This window comes from Drechmeria coniospora, chromosome 03, assembly GCF_001625195.1.
Source record: "Drechmeria coniospora strain ARSEF 6962 chromosome 03, whole genome shotgun sequence".
Taxonomy (NCBI): Eukaryota; Fungi; Ascomycota; class Sordariomycetes; order Hypocreales; family Ophiocordycipitaceae; genus Drechmeria; species Drechmeria coniospora.
Window position 1 is genome coordinate 4058586 of NC_054391.1, and position 14690 is coordinate 4073275.

At 60.3% G+C, this 14690-nt stretch overlaps 5 protein-coding genes across 5 annotated transcripts; 3 read left to right on the forward strand and 2 right to left on the reverse strand.

Moving 5' to 3' along the window:
- Window positions 1–569: 569 nt before the first annotated feature.
- On the reverse strand, window positions 570–1841 carry DCS_06801 (uncharacterized protein; the record flags this gene model as incomplete). The annotated part of the gene is made up of 1 exon (XM_040804088.1): window positions 570–1841. One exon carries the CDS (start codon window positions 1839–1841, stop codon window positions 570–572), a length of 1272 nt encoding a protein of 423 aa, XP_040654192.1.
- A 454-nt stretch (window positions 1842–2295) lies between these two features.
- DCS_06802 (calcofluor white hypersensitive protein) lies at window positions 2296–5605 on the forward strand (the record flags this gene model as incomplete). The annotated part of the gene is made up of 8 exons (XM_040804089.1): window positions 2296–2386; window positions 2460–2627; window positions 2680–3012; window positions 3065–3191; window positions 3278–3319; window positions 3377–3461; window positions 3519–3564; window positions 3618–5605. The coding sequence occupies 8 exons, from the start codon at window positions 2296–2298 to the stop codon at window positions 5603–5605; spliced, it is 2880 nt and encodes a 959-aa protein (XP_040654193.1).
- Window positions 5606–8015: 2410 nt separating this feature from the next.
- DCS_06803 (Cytochrome P450 family protein) lies at window positions 8016–9983 on the forward strand (the record flags this gene model as incomplete). The annotated part of the gene is made up of 5 exons (XM_040804090.1): window positions 8016–8081; window positions 8191–8341; window positions 8487–8938; window positions 9001–9233; window positions 9299–9983. 5 exons carry the CDS (start codon window positions 8016–8018, stop codon window positions 9981–9983), a joined length of 1587 nt encoding a protein of 528 aa, XP_040654194.1.
- Window positions 9984–10771: 788 nt separating this feature from the next.
- On the forward strand, window positions 10772–13915 carry DCS_06804 (CCCH zinc finger domain protein; the record flags this gene model as incomplete). Its single annotated transcript, XM_040804091.1, has 5 exons — window positions 10772–10929; window positions 11093–12051; window positions 12112–12305; window positions 12368–13714; window positions 13805–13915. The coding sequence occupies 5 exons, from the start codon at window positions 10772–10774 to the stop codon at window positions 13913–13915; spliced, it is 2769 nt and encodes a 922-aa protein (XP_040654195.1).
- A 245-nt stretch (window positions 13916–14160) lies between these two features.
- DCS_06805 (putative 40s ribosomal protein s20) lies at window positions 14161–14645 on the reverse strand (the record flags this gene model as incomplete). Its single annotated transcript, XM_040804092.1, has 3 exons — window positions 14161–14245; window positions 14301–14524; window positions 14604–14645. 3 exons carry the CDS (start codon window positions 14643–14645, stop codon window positions 14161–14163), a joined length of 351 nt encoding a protein of 116 aa, XP_040654196.1.
- Window positions 14646–14690: the final 45 nt, after the last annotated feature.

Sequence of the window (14690 nt, forward strand, 5' to 3'; positions counted from 1 at the left end):
TTGGACGTACAACTACAACTACAACTAGGCCAATCCTCCTTCGAATGCCGATGCTACCCTGCAGCCTGCGTGAATGGATAATGGTTGCAGAGCACGGATACAAAGGACATAAGTAGTAAAGAGACACAGGCAAGGCAAAGAGCCATGGCAAATTTTTCATTTTTCCGTTCTCTTGTGTTCGCCTGAGGCTTCTCGCGCAAATCTGTCTGCCCGTCGTCCCACACTGACAGGGCGCAGGCTCCTCGTGGGCTTCATCCCGGTGCCGATCGACATGGATAGTTTCACGTTGCTGGTAACGGTACTCCACAAGTACTTCATACAAGCATTAAACTCAGAGGCACCACCACTAAACTGTGCAGCTCACATACAACTACGAGTACCGAGTAGCGGGCAGTAGAGTATTGGGTACCAGGTACATACATGCAACTACGAGGCACTCGATTCGACAATCAATGAATGATTGAATTGCTTTGCCGTGCCATGTCAATTCGTGACTGACAACTGTCGCTTGAAAAAGGCATCCACATCAACCAAGACCACGCCCAAACGATAGGCCATGCCAAAATGCATCAAGCAGCCGACACCTTCGACTTTGTATGCTCCAGCACAGCTCGAATGCCCTCGTCCAGGTCGTCCAAGGCCAGGTACTCGTCTATCCACTCGACCGTCTTGCGCACCAGCTCCGCCCTGTCCGTGGTGGACTCCATCCTCTCCGCCAGCTGTCCGAGGACCTGGCGCATGTTCTGAGGGAATTCGGCCGTGTAGGGGCTCAGACCCAGGATCGGCCGTCGAATGTGGCAGTTGCCGGTGGCCGGGTCGTTGGGGAAGTGCGCGTCCATGCTGTCCAGAACGTGCTGACACACCTTTGCCTGCACCGAGACGCCGCGGAAACCGGCGAGCATGACGAAGAAGGTCTCGGCGACCTCTGGCCCGTAAAAGGCCTGCTTTTGCGATATGTCAAAGATGGCCATGGGTATCGCGCCGTCCATGGCGGGGTTGGACTTGAGCTGCTCGGCCTCCTGCTTGTCGATGACCTTGGACTGCGCCATGGACGGCTGCGGCAGCCTCCCGTCGTCGTCGTCGTCGTCGTCGCTGTCGACGATGCGCAGCTCGTCGTCGGCCTCGACCCGGTCGGGCCGCAGCGGATCCTTGCCCGCCTTGCCCGCCTTCGCCTTTCGCTTGTCCACCTTCTCCAGCCATTCCATCTCGCACTTGGCGTACTCGACCCATAGCCGGCAGTCCTTGCTGCAGAATCGGCAGCCCCGCATGAAGAAGCTGCGTGACGCCGCCATGTCGCCGTGGCGCGCGGACCGTCGGCCGGCCATGATCCACATGTCGGCGTCGGTCGGCATCATGCGGATCGCGTTGGTCATGGTCCTCCGCCACCGCTTCGTCGCCTTGATGCTAGCCGTGTAGGCCAGATACTCGAACCACAGCTCGCGGCAGGCGGGATGCCTGTTGACAGACCTCTCGTATATCGACAGGACACGGCCCTGGCCTGCCTGCGCCGATTCGAGGTGACGAATCTTGAGCCGCCGGCAGCGCTTGGACTTGAGCGCCTCGAGCGACTGTTCCCACTTGGCAAAGGCGGACCATTCGGATGGCTTGTTTCCCGGGGACAAGACCTTGTGCTCGTAGTCGTTGCGCTTCTGCACGATTGTCCGAATCTCCTCCTGAGGAAAGGGCTCAGCTTGGGCCATCGCACCACCCACCACACGACCGTGACGGCCGAACATCCGAACACGACGTACCTTGGAGAAGATTTCCTTTTCCTCCCACTCCCGCAGTTGCGGAACGGACCGTTCGAGGTAGAACCGCGCCTTGTCTGTTACGCCCGCCATGTTGAAGAATGGGCCGAAATGCGCAAGCGGGTAATGTTGGTGAGGAGAAGCTGATGGATGCCTGACCGGGGAGCCTTCTCGCTGGTTGGGAACCAAAGTTTTCGCGAGGCTGCAGGAGAATTTTTGCGGGGAGCAACCCCTACGTCAGCCTTGCGCTTCCGGAGCTCTGACTGGCCAATTTCAGGCGGCCCCCCTGGCCAGTGGCTTCGCCTCCCAATTCGGCCGCCCCAGCCGTGTCCCAGACGGATGCAGGGGGCAGCTATGGAACCTGTAGCACTCGTCGCGTGGATACCCGCGACGAGCTCCGCGACTCCTCACAACCTGTGGCCACGGAAGCAAATCTCGCCCACCAAATAATCGCCCTCTCCCGTGCTGCCACCCTCCACACCCACCCATCTGGATGTCCTGGATGGCGTCGTGAGCTCTTCTGTTCCTTCATTCGTCATTGCCCATGATGTCGTCCAAATACAAAGACAAGGATGGGGGTGTTGTCCTCCGTTTCGGAGGGCAGTGGGTGAGTTGGGCGCACACTGCCGTCGCCTACAGTAAGTTCCAGCATCCCCCCCCGAGGCCGGTCGATGGCGAGAGCGGTGGATTGATGCGAAGAAATTTTGGCAGCCGCCTTCCTCAGCGCCTTGGTGGTGGGCGTCGCCCTGCACTACCACAAGATTGTGCAGAACGAGTTCTACGGATATCCCGACGAGTGGTTCCCGTCCGTCTCGGCGACGATTGGCGACCGGTATCCCGAGCGATCCTTCTTCATGATCTTCATCGCCATCACATCCGGTACGAGCCTTGGCCGTCCCGCGGGCCGTCGGTGCCAGTCTGACCGATGTAGGCCCTCGCTTTGCCCTCGTCGGCCTGTGGTATCTCCTAACCCGCAAGCCGGGATCGAAGCTCCCCGGCTTCATCGCCTCGATGGGTCTCGTGCGAACCCTCACGTGCGGCGGCTGGACGTACATTACGTCGACGGATGACCATGACTGGCATGACATCTTGATGATTTCGTACATTGTCGCCACCCTCCCCTGGACCATTGGCTGCATCGCGCTGAGCCCGGCGAACCCCAAGGCCGTCAAGTACCGCAAGTGTCTTGCCGGTGCCTTCTTCGGAACCCTCGTTCCCCTGATTTTCTTCTTCATCCGTCACAAGGTCCACCGCGTGGCCGGAGGTACGTACGATGCCGACGCTGCACCTGGCTCGAACCTGGCTGACCGTGGTAGCCTACACCATTTACGCCTTCTTCGAATGGTCACTGATCCTGTTCGACGTCGGCTTCGATGCCGTCACGGCTCTCGATTTCGAGACGTTTGAAGTGTCGGTCAGGGATGTCCAAGGGGCGAGCAAGGGGTACGTGCAATGGCTTCCAAAGTAGTGCTGGCTCGGGTACAACGGCGTCGAATAAACAATGCCGAACCGGGTCTAAATCGTTGCAGTGCAAACTCCGTCTACGTCCCGTCCGAAGTGATAGAGAAAGAGTAAGCAAGCACACGCAGTTTCCACCTCGCCACCGCCGCCTGCTGATGAGATGGTAGGAAGGAGAAGTTGACGGGCGGTCTCTTCTCCCTTCGCTTCACCTGGTCCGAGGCACTCGACACCATGGCCGATGTTTACCACGGAGTATGTCTCGTCTCGCCCACCCCCCCGGAGGCTGGTCGGTATCTGACGTGACGCCAGTATATATTTTGGTCCATGCTGACCAGCTTGGGACTTGTCGTTTGGTGTAAGCTGCCCGCCCCCGCGGTGCGAGGACGCGAAAAGCTAACCTCGCCGGAGACTTCCCCCTCTGGCACATGGGCATCTCGGGCTTCGAGGCCTTTGTTCTCGTGTCCGTCTCGCCGGCCCTCCTGGTCGGCCCGCTCCGATCTGCCGTCATCAGCAATCTCCGAATCATCCACGTGCTCTCCTTGGCCGGCGTTGCCGCCTACCTCGTCATAGATCCGACCTATCGCCTGCTCACCGTCGGCTTCGGCGTCGCCCTCGCGACCTTGGGCTGGGTCGGCACGCTGTACTCGGAGTCCTCGCACGAGGCGCGGTTCGAATCCAAGCTCCTCGGTCTCATGGTCGGCCTGATCATGTCGTCGACGGCCAAGTTTGCCTGGCAGACGAACAACCCGGTTTGGCCGATCATGCACGCCGCCAACGGTGGATGGAACGGCACGGGCCTGGTCCTCGGCGTCCTGGCCGCGCTCCGCTTCACGCGCAAGGCGCCCTTGACGAGCGGCTCGTCGGCCGAGGGAAGGCAAGGGGGCTCCTCGCTCCTCGCCGCCTGCGGCGTCGGCGGCCTGTTCTTCGGCCTCCACTCCCTCCTGTCGGACACGAGCACCATGATCCTCTGGGGCTGGGAAGGCTTTCCCATCCGCGGCCCGTACTTTTCCACCCACGGCTGGTGCACCGTCGCCGCCATGTCGGCCGGCCTCTTCGTCGGCATCTCCAAGCCTTCCCTGGCCGGCGGCTGGCTGCCGTACGCCGCCGGCGGCGCGGGCGCCATGGTGCTGACGTTCTTCAGCCACTGGGTCGGCTACTACGGCGGACTCACCCTCGCCGTCTACCTCATGGCCGTGTCGGTGCCTCTCATCGCCACGGCGTCGAAGAGGAGCCCGGCGGTGACGTTTGGGCTGGGATTTTTCATCTACATCTTCCTCGTCCTCTTCCACGTGTGGGTCGTCGCCTACGCCTTCGTGCCGGGCGGACCGCTCGTCCGAGAGCGCACCGACTGGATCATGATGACGCTGATGGTCCTCCTCGGCCTCGGCGTCTTCAACTTTAACGCGTCGCGGCCCCGGCGGCAGCAGGCTCGGCGGCCGTCGCAGTCGCAGCACAAGAAGTACTTTGCCGTCTCGACGCTCCTCGTCAACATCGTCTTTCTCTGCGCCGCCTTTATGCGATTCCCGACCAACGACTACAAGCCCTACCACGCCAAGGACCGCGTCCTCACGGCCGGCATATGGACCATTCACTTCTCGCTCGACAACGACATGTGGTCGTCGGAGTACCGCATGCGCGACCTCATCAAGGAGATGGAGCTCGACGTCGTCGGCCTGCTCGAGTCGGACCTGCAGCGCGTCATCATGGGCAACCGCGACACGACGCAGTTCCTCGCCGAGGACCTCGGCATGTACGTCGACTACGGGCCGGGCCCCAACAAGCACACGTGGGGCGCGGCGCTGCTGTCCAAGTTCCCCATCGTCGAGTCGAAGCATCACCTGCTGCCGAGCCCCGTCGGCGAGCTCGCGCCGGCGATCCACGCGACGCTCGACGTCTACGGCGAGCTCGTCGACGTCTTCGTCTTCCACTCGGGCCAGGAGGAGGACCCCGAGGACCGGCGGCTGCAGTCGGAGTACCTCGCCAAGCTCATGGGCTCGACGTCGCGGCCGGCCGTGCTGCTCAGCTACCTCGTGACGAAGCCGCTCGAGGGCAACTACAAGACGTACGTGGGCGAGACGTCGGGCATGCACGACATCGACCCGACCGACTGGGATCGCTGGTGCGAGTACATCCTGTACAAGGGCCTCCGTCGCGTCGGCTACGCGCGGGTGAGCCGCAGCACCATCACGGACACGGAGCTGCAGGTGGGCAAGTTTGTCATCCCGCAGTCCGGCGCCGAGTCGGCGCAGCTCGAGGCGCGTCCGGCCGAGGAGCGGGACCGGCGCGCGCAGGAGCACGAGGTGCCCGAAGGCTGGCGGTTCCCGGCCATGTTCAAGGGGCAGGGCGTGAGGGATCACAGGTATCACGTGTTTGAGGAACCGAGATACTTTCACTGAGCGCAGGCTCGCGTGCAGGAGAGGAAACGAGGGCGATTGAGGCGCCGACCCTCGCGAGGAGGGCGAGGGCGCGGGCGATGGCGTGGGCGACCGAGCAAGGAAGGCAGGACATGGACGTGGCGAGATTGCCGCGTTCGACGTGTTTGCGTCGTGCGTACAGTGCACGAGGGCATTTAAGTAGGCGCTTGGACGGCACGCGGATGGTGTTTCGCGACGATCATGACGATTTCGGGCGATGCCACTCTACTGTACTCTCCACTGTAGGTGCTGCGAATACAGGTACTGTCCAGCACCCCTGCCGTCAGCGCCCTGTCGTCAGCGCCCTTTCAGAAGGTTGCAGCCGTGCGACGGCGTCGATTACCGAAACGACCCCACAACGCGGAAGGGAGGCGGAATGATTCCCAGCGGCTTAACGGCCATCAAGTGCCGGAAGGATTCGCACCAGATGGAAAGCTACGGTCGAATGGTCAGCCACGGCACGGACTAGGGCGGCGACGAAACACGGGATTCATGCCATGTAGGCCTACGAGCGCAGCACACGTCGTCACGGTTGTCGCAGAAGGTACCCGTTGTATCATGGTGACGTGACGATGTTGCGTTCAAGGTCCTCCGTCATTCTGCGTGCACACTTGCCGTACAGGCACTGAGGACATGCGTGTCCTTTCGGCCTCGTTGTCATTTGGTGGCGACGGAGAAACGAGCCAAATGAGGGCGCCGGCGTGAGATTGGAACAAAGGATAACGTTGCCGTTCCTATCCATCATTCCTCTCCATCCAAGTTGCTGATTTTGTTGCATGAAGATGTCGAGCAAGATCCGTTTAATGTATAAGTTGAGTACTATACGGAGCACATGTACTTACTTACGGAGCAAACGAGCAATGGATAGGTACTAAGGTACTCTTTCGCATATGGCACCTACCAAGTCCACATTGACTGTGGCGCCCATTTTTTGTGGCTGGTTTGGTGCAACATACTCAGTATATGGGCAGGTACAGTATATCCGTTCAGGTACTTTAACCTGCTACTACAGTATACTCCGTATGAGATGAGTGTCTTAGTACTCTACTCCGTACTCCGCATAACATGCTTAATTACTGTACTCCGTATCCGTACTCCGTACTCTCCAAGTAATTACGCCGTACATATACATGACATGTACTAAGCATGCTACAATCAAGGGTGTGCTTCCCAGTGCGTGCACTTGCTATTATATTACATATTACAATGGATGTACTTGCTTTGTTGTACATCTCCAAGTAGGTGTACTCCGTACAAGTAATTACATGTAATAATTATATAATACTCCGCACAAGTACATATATATAATGCGCTGTACAGTACTCCGTACAAGTTCATGTATTATATAATACTCCGTACAAGTACTCCGTACATGTATATAATACTCCGTACAAGTACATGTACGTTCTCAGTTCCTGTCCTGTGCCTGTATAGGTACGGATCACTGCAAAAAAGTACTTGTTCTTGCTTACTTTGGCACTTAGCAGTGTACAGGTACATATTTACAGCAATATACTGTACTGTAGGTGCACTGTCCTGTACACCTACTTACAGTAAGTGCGGAGTACTGTAGAATTGGGGCGACCAAGGTTGTAAAAAGTCCCAGCGTGCAGGCATTTGTGCAGTACCCCGAACGGAGCACTGCACGTGTAGGTGTACTTACTTGCCTGTAATGGCAAGCAAGTGCTCCGTTCAGGTTCTGCAAGACCCCAAAGAATTGCACCTAATACCTAGTACGGAGACTGTACTCCATGCTGTAGTCGCCTGGAACACTGCCAGATGCCCCGAGTCCTTGACCAGCCCCCCCTGGCCAGCATGGTGCACCCCCCCATTCCTTCTTCCTCCACAAGTTCTCCAGCCTCGTCGGCCACGGCGGCGTAGCCGTCGACTATTGGCCCCCGCCCTGGTCCCTTCCCGAACCTAGCCGGACCAAACAATTTGAATCGGATCCTGGGGCTGTCATGTGCCGCGTCAAGCCGATTCATCGCCAATCAGCATCGTGCGATTATTACTCGGCGGCCCTGGCGAATGCGCCACCGCAGGCGCAGGTACGGGACCTCTTGGGGGAAAAGTTGGGGAAGCGTACGGAAGAGCCTAGGCAGTACGAAGTAGTCCAGGTCTCGTCCAGGTCTCGTCCGTGTGGCATGGTGAGGGGGGATCGATGGGGGCCGGGGCCGGTTGTTTAAAATCTGTTTTCGCTCCGACTCCTGCTGCCTCCGTCCCCCACACCTCTCTCTGCTCTGCTCTGCCTCTGCATTGCTTTGCTCTGCTCTGCATCCGCCGCCCTGCTCTCCTCGTTCGGCATCATCCAGGGCTAGACGCCTAGACGCCTCGTCCCCCCCCTCTCCCCTTTCCCCGACGCACCGCGAGCGTGGTGGGCGACTGTGAGGAGATGGCGCTCGATCTGCACCATCTGTGGGTGTACCTGGGGCTGCTCGTCAGCGGAGGCATAGCTTACGTACGTGCTTCCTCGACGCAGGTGGTGGAACTGCCCGGCGCGGACGGCAGCTGGAGCGGGCGCTGGAGATGAAAAACGACGCTGACGATCCCTCCCTCCGACCATCTAGACGCTCGGCCTCGTCGTGTACCGGATATTCTTCCATCCGCTGGCCAAGTACCCGGGTCCCCTTCTCGCCAAGGTCACGGATGCGTACCAGCTCTACCACGCCTACAAGGGCGACCGCCATCTCGAGTTCTGGCGCATGCACGAGAAATATGGTGAGTCGAGCGGCGACCGGTGACGTCCTCTCCTCGAGGGGCGGGACGTCATGTGCCTGACGTTTTGACGTGCCCGACGTGATGCCGTGGGCTCGCCGGCACGGGAGGGGAATGGCGGCTGACACGACGACGTCGTCGGACGCAGGGAAAATCGTCCGCTTCGGCCCCAACTCGCTGTCCTTCAACTCGAGCCAGGCGCTCAAGGAAATCTACGGCTTCCGCGCCAACGTCCGCAAGGCCGAGTTCTACAACGCCTTCGTCCACCCGGCCGCCAACACGCACAACACGCGCGACAAGGAGGAGCACGCCCGCAAGCGTCGCGTCCTCTCCCACGCCTTCTCCGAGAGCGCCATGAAGGAGATGCAGCGCTACATCCTCGGCAACGTGAGGACCTTTTGCGAGCAGGTCGGCGCCGGCCCCGTCGGCGCCGACGCCAAGGGCTGGACCTCGCCCCGCGTCATGAGCGACTGGTGCAACTACCTCGCCATGGACATCCTCGGCGACCTGAGCTTCGGCAAGGCCTTCCACATGCTCGAGCGGCCCGACAACCGCTTCGCCCTCGAGCTCGTCGAGGCGGCCACGACACGCCACCTCATCGTATGCCCCGAACCCGTCCGACGGCCCGCCCAGAACGGGACCGACCGGCTGACCGGCTGCAGTGCGGCACCATGCCCGTCGTCGACAAGCTCAAGTTCGACAAGGTCCTCTTCCCCAAGCTCGCCGCCGGACGCGCCCGCTACATGGCCTACAGCAAGGGCCAGCTGACGGAGCGCACCAAGCTCGGCGACGACACCGACCGCCGCGACTTCTTCTACTACCTGCTCAAGGCGCGCGACCCCGAGACCGGCCTCGGCTTCAGCACGCCCGAGCTCTGGGGCGAGTCCAACCTGCTGTACGTCGGACCCCTGCCGCGCCGCCTTTGACTGACCGACGGGCTGACCGACGAGCGACCGACAGCATCATCGCCGGGTCGGACACGACCTCGACCGCCATGGCCGCCACCCTCTTCTACCTCACGCGCAACGAGCACGCGCTCGACAAGGTGACGCGCGAGATCCGCGGCAAGTTCCACGACGTCGAGGAGATCGTCCACGGACCCGCCCTCGGCAGCTGCACCTACCTGCGCGCCTGCATCGACGAGGCCATGCGCATGTCCCCCTCGGTCGGCGGCATCCTCCCGCGCGAGGTGCTGCCGGGCGGCATGACCATCGACGGCCAGGCGCTGCCGCCGGGCACCGTCGTCGGCACGCCGCACTACACCATCCACCACAACGAGACCTACTACCCCATGGCCTACAGCTACACGCCCGAGCGCTGGCTCAACGGCGCCGTCGACCCGCGCACCGGCCGGCCGACGACCGAGGACGACGTCACCCGCGCCCACAGCGCCTTCTGCCCCTTCAGCATCGGCGCCCGCGGCTGCATCGGCAAGGGCCTCGCCTACGTCGAGATGACGACGACGCTCGCCCGCACCCTGTACCTGTACGACATCCGCAAGGCCGTCGGCGTCGCCGACCCGGCCGAGGGGCGACCCGAGCTCGAATGGGGCCGACATCGCGAGGGGGAGCTTCAGCTGGTCGACACCTTCACGAGCGCCAAGAAGGGCGTCATGGTCGAGTTTCGCCCGGCCGGGAAGCCTTGATTCTTTTGATCCATCATGATGATGAAACGGCGCCGTCGTGCCGTGGCCGAGAGGGAACCCGGAGGAATCGTCCCGTCTTTTCACCTGTATCCGTACCTTGTGCTGCCCGTAGCTGTACAAGTAAGCTAGCTGTACATGCATGCATGCGTGTGCCTTGCCTGGCCCGCGGCACCTTTTCGTCGTCGCTGAGGGGAGGCGGGAAAAATGAAATAAAAACAGAGAAAAATGCCAACAGATGCTAACAAATGCCAACAAATGCCAAATAAAACAGAATAACAAGCAACATATATTCCACCCTCTCCGTGCGCCGTAGATGTAGGTGTACTTGTCAGTGCCGAAAAGCAAAAGGTACAGGTGTCCGGCATCGTGGAAAAAGAATGTCGGCTCGTTGGCAGCATTGCTTGCTGCATTGTTCCCGACGCCGTAGTTGTACTTGGATAATAATAATACATTGTCTCCTTGCCGAGCCTTCGTAAGCGAAATGAAGGACCCTGGCTCCGGATACGTACAAGTACTGTACTGTACAGCAAGTAATAAGTACAGTAAGTTAGTACTCCGTAACTGACCGAGAGTACAGTACAACTACAGTACAACTACAGTACAACTACAGTACAACTACAGTACATGTACTGTAAGTACTAGGAACTTGCAGTAATTACCTACAGGGTCCAGTACTTGCGAGCATGTATACGGCACAGAGTACGGAGTACATGCATACCTACAATCAAGTGCATACAGTACATGTACTCCGTACTGGGACGTAGCATCCGGAGTTGGCAGGACTAGCGATGGCCCCAACTCTAGCTCCTGCTCATGCATGCATTGAAATCTCAACTCCCGTCGGCCAGGCTCTCGAGCCGAACAGGTTCGTTCAGAAAACCCAGACGTCCCGTGCGGTAGAATTCTCCCTCGGCGCCCGGCTCTACGCCCTCATGATGCTCATGGAGTGAGTCATGGATGACACCGCTGCAGAGCCCAGCGAGCCTCGGTGAGTTGACGACCGACCGACCGACCGACCGACCGTGGCCATCCATCGTCGGCGTCGCCCGCCATTCTTGGCCACATTCTTTCCCCCCTTCTCTGCGCCGGATGGTGTGGCTGACCTGTAGGTGGCAAAGACCGAAATCGAAATGTCTGAGGCATTATCCCGCGGCCATCCTCTGTGGGCACGTCGGTCGGCTTGTCTCGACCCAGACCATCGTCCCGAGCGCTGCCTGTCTTCTCGCCGTACCGCCATCCGTTCGCCCTGGGCCAGGCCTCCTTCGCGGCGACGGCCGCCCGTCTCTGAGCCCTGAAGATGCCCCACCCGAAGCCTTCCGGCGCACTCCACAGCGTCCTCTCCAGCGTCCTCCCCAGCGTCCTCCCCAGCGTCCTCCCCAGCGCCTTGGCCTGCCGCCTCGTCCCCTAAAAACGCCAATCGTCGCCCCCGCTCCCCTGCGGCGAACGCGCCCGGCGCCTGCCTCCCCAGGCGGCGAGCAACGCCGAAACTGCGCGAGGCTGAAGGATGGATGGGGAGGCACAATGCTCTTTTTCGCCTCTCGACTTCACTCCCTCTTCTCCTCCTCCCTTCCCCAACGCTCCCACGACCGGCCTCTGCCGCCATTCTTTCGCCCCGACAGCAAGGCTGCCATTTTTTCCGAGCCCATATTTACTCACCTCTCCCGAAATGCCGTAGCATCCTGGGCCCTGCACAAATCCTCCGCCGCCGCAGCCTGCCGCTCTCTCACGGGGACGGCTCCCCTCACCCTTGACGGCTCGCCCAACATGGTGCTCTGCAAATTCTACCAACAAGGCAACTGCAGGTTTGGCGGTACGTTTCGATGCACGGTCGATGGTCTCCCCTTCGCGCCGCACCCCCCTTGCCCAGTCCCTGTGTGCCTGCCGTTTACCGCCTCGAGCTCGTCCGTGGTGGTGTCGACGCCCTTTGTCCGAGAGCAGGCGCTGACCAGGCACGCACGACCTCTAGAGAACTGTCGATTCGAACACCCCAAGAGACCGCAGCAGCAGCAGAACCGGTTCGGCCCGCTCGATGGCGGATCGAGCGGTGCGGGAAATGCAAATTCATTCGGTCCGTCGCCCCTCTTCCCTCGGTCGCGCCCGGCACCATCCAGCTGACGGTTGCTTCCAGTCAAGTACGGTCTGTCAGCCGACGTCATCGAGAAGGACTTGACGACGGGCAAGCCGGATTGGATCCTCTCCGCCTACGCACCCGGCAAGGACACACCCGTTCAGCTCTTCGGGGGCCATCCTCGCGAACAGAGCTTCGAGGAAGTGCGCCTCCATTATTTGATGGGCAAGGCTTCCGGCAAGGAACAGCAGGCGGTACGTTCTTCCCGCCCTCGTCGCATTCTCATCTCCGCGCCCAGGACGCTAACCCGGCTCAGCTCAACGAAATCCAAGAACTCTATGCGACTGCGTCTCAGCAGATAGGAAATGCCGTGCGCAACGTGCAGGAGGCGATGCGCTACGTCGCGGCCGGCGAAAACCAGCATCCCAACCGGCACGACGTCTGCCGTGAAGGCACCCAGGGCGCCCCGTTCGGCGAGTTCGCTCTCGGCAGGAGGCCCAAGCTAGGAGGCCCGTCGTCCGCCCCGTCCAATCCCTTCGGCGCCGGTGCTGCCAACAGCGGCAGTCCCTTCGGCGCACCATCACAACCGGCCGGCGCGTTTGGCCAGCCATCGGCTCTGGGCCATCCTCCCAATCCGTTTGGAGCACCTGCGTTTGGCCAACCGGCTGCCTTGCCGGCATCGTCACCCTTCGGACAGCCGTCTCAGGGAGGAGGGTCCGCCTTTGGCCAGGTGCAGCAGCCGACGGCGTCCGCCTTTGGTCAACCAGCGACTCTCGGCGCGAGGCACAACCCCTTTGGCGCCCCGGCCTTTGGCCAGCCGGCGCAGCCAAACGCCCAAGCCAGCGCTTTCGGTCAAGCAAGTCAACTTGGCCAGAAGCCAAATCCTTTTGCCTCCAACGCCAACGCACCGGCCATCTCCAGCCCGTTTGCCGTCGTGGGCGACGGCAACAACAACGCCACAGCGGCCAATCCTTTCGGAGCTGCTCCAAACTCCAACCAAGCCGAGACGGCACCAAATCCATTTTCTTCCAATTCTACCAATCAAAGTAACCTTGCACCGAATTCCTTCGGCCAGCCTACGCAACCTTCGACCGGTCCCTTCGGCCAGGCCCAATCACCGGCGGTGGCGTCGAACCCTTTCGCGAGCAATCAGCAGCAGCAAGCGCAAACCGGCAACCCGTTCGGTCAACCGGCCCCGCCCCAAACGAACGGAGCCTTTGGACAGCCGGCCGGCAACCCGTTCGGCCAGAACAATGCCGGCCCCTTCGGCCAGCAGCAACCTGCCGCGTCGAAGCCCAATCCCTTTGGCCCTCCTACGGCCCAGCATCAGCCGGCTGCTCCTGCTGGCAACCCATACCCGCCCGGCAGTGCGAGGCAGCATCCGCTTCTGGAGACGTACAGCTCCGCAGGCATCGATGGTCGCCTTGCCACCTTCAAAGGGAAGCCGGTGAGCTACAAGAACGGGAAGCCCGGCATCAGCGCCTTCGACGGCACTTGGTCACGCATCTGGTTCCCCGCTGGCCCACCCGGCTATTCCAAGGACACCGAACTGCCTGCTGAGCAGTACGATCAGAAGTCGAGAGCCCAATGGGAAGCTTTTGCTCAGTCGGGAGCGTTTGCGGACGGTCTGATGCCCGCCCTTCCGCCGCCCAGGGAGTGCACGGTATGGGATTTCTAATCCCGCCCGAAGGAATCACGACCGACAGATCTGACCTTTCTCCTTTCGTATCCGGAGGAAAGGGCTGTGGCATAGCATTCATGGCGTTTGGAGGGCTGCATCATCCATGCGTTGCCTTGTTTCCTTGCGGGAGTTTCTGTTACGGATGGTGCCCAGTACGGAGTACCGTCGACGCAAATCAGATGATATGTAGTATTATACCAATCAAAATTTTTCTTTGTCAACATTGTGACCTACGATGGAGTAACGTGCAGTATCGCACTGCATGGCCATGATGCAGGGTCATGGTCGTATCGTTTCACCTCAATTTCACACGATGCTTGATGCGAGCGGGCAGCGACATCTGATTGCATTGGCTGTCTGATTATGTCTTGCAGACCTTTCGAGACGAGGGCCAAGGCCGCACCGTCAAATCCAGCGTCTGCCACTTTTTAAGCAGCGATGGTGACCTCAACCTCGACACCAGCATCGATATTGACGATGATCTGCTTGACGACCTCGGTAGGGGCGTTGAGGCTGTAACTTGGTCAGCAGCTGGCACGTAGAAAACTTGCAAGTGGATGACACGTACTCGATGAGGCGCTTGTGGATACGCATCTCGAAGCAATCCCACGTCTTGGAACCCTCACCGCAAGGGGTCTTGCGGGTCGTGATCTTGAGCGTCTGGGTGGGCAGACGGACAGGTCCCTTGACACGCAGGTCCTTGCTCTTGGCACGATCGAGGATCTCGGTGCAGACCTTCTCGAGGATGTTGACCTTGCGGGACGTGAGGGTGATGCGGATCTTGTGGCTCTTCTGCAGATAAGGAAATGTATCAGTCAAGTGTTGCCGAGACCCTGACGGTCACCACGTGGCGAGCTTGGTTCACACGTACAGGAGCCTCGCCGTGGTCCTTGTCGGCCTTGTTGTAAGACATTTTGAATAAAGTTGATGGATGTTCCTTCAAGACTCGAACGCGGGG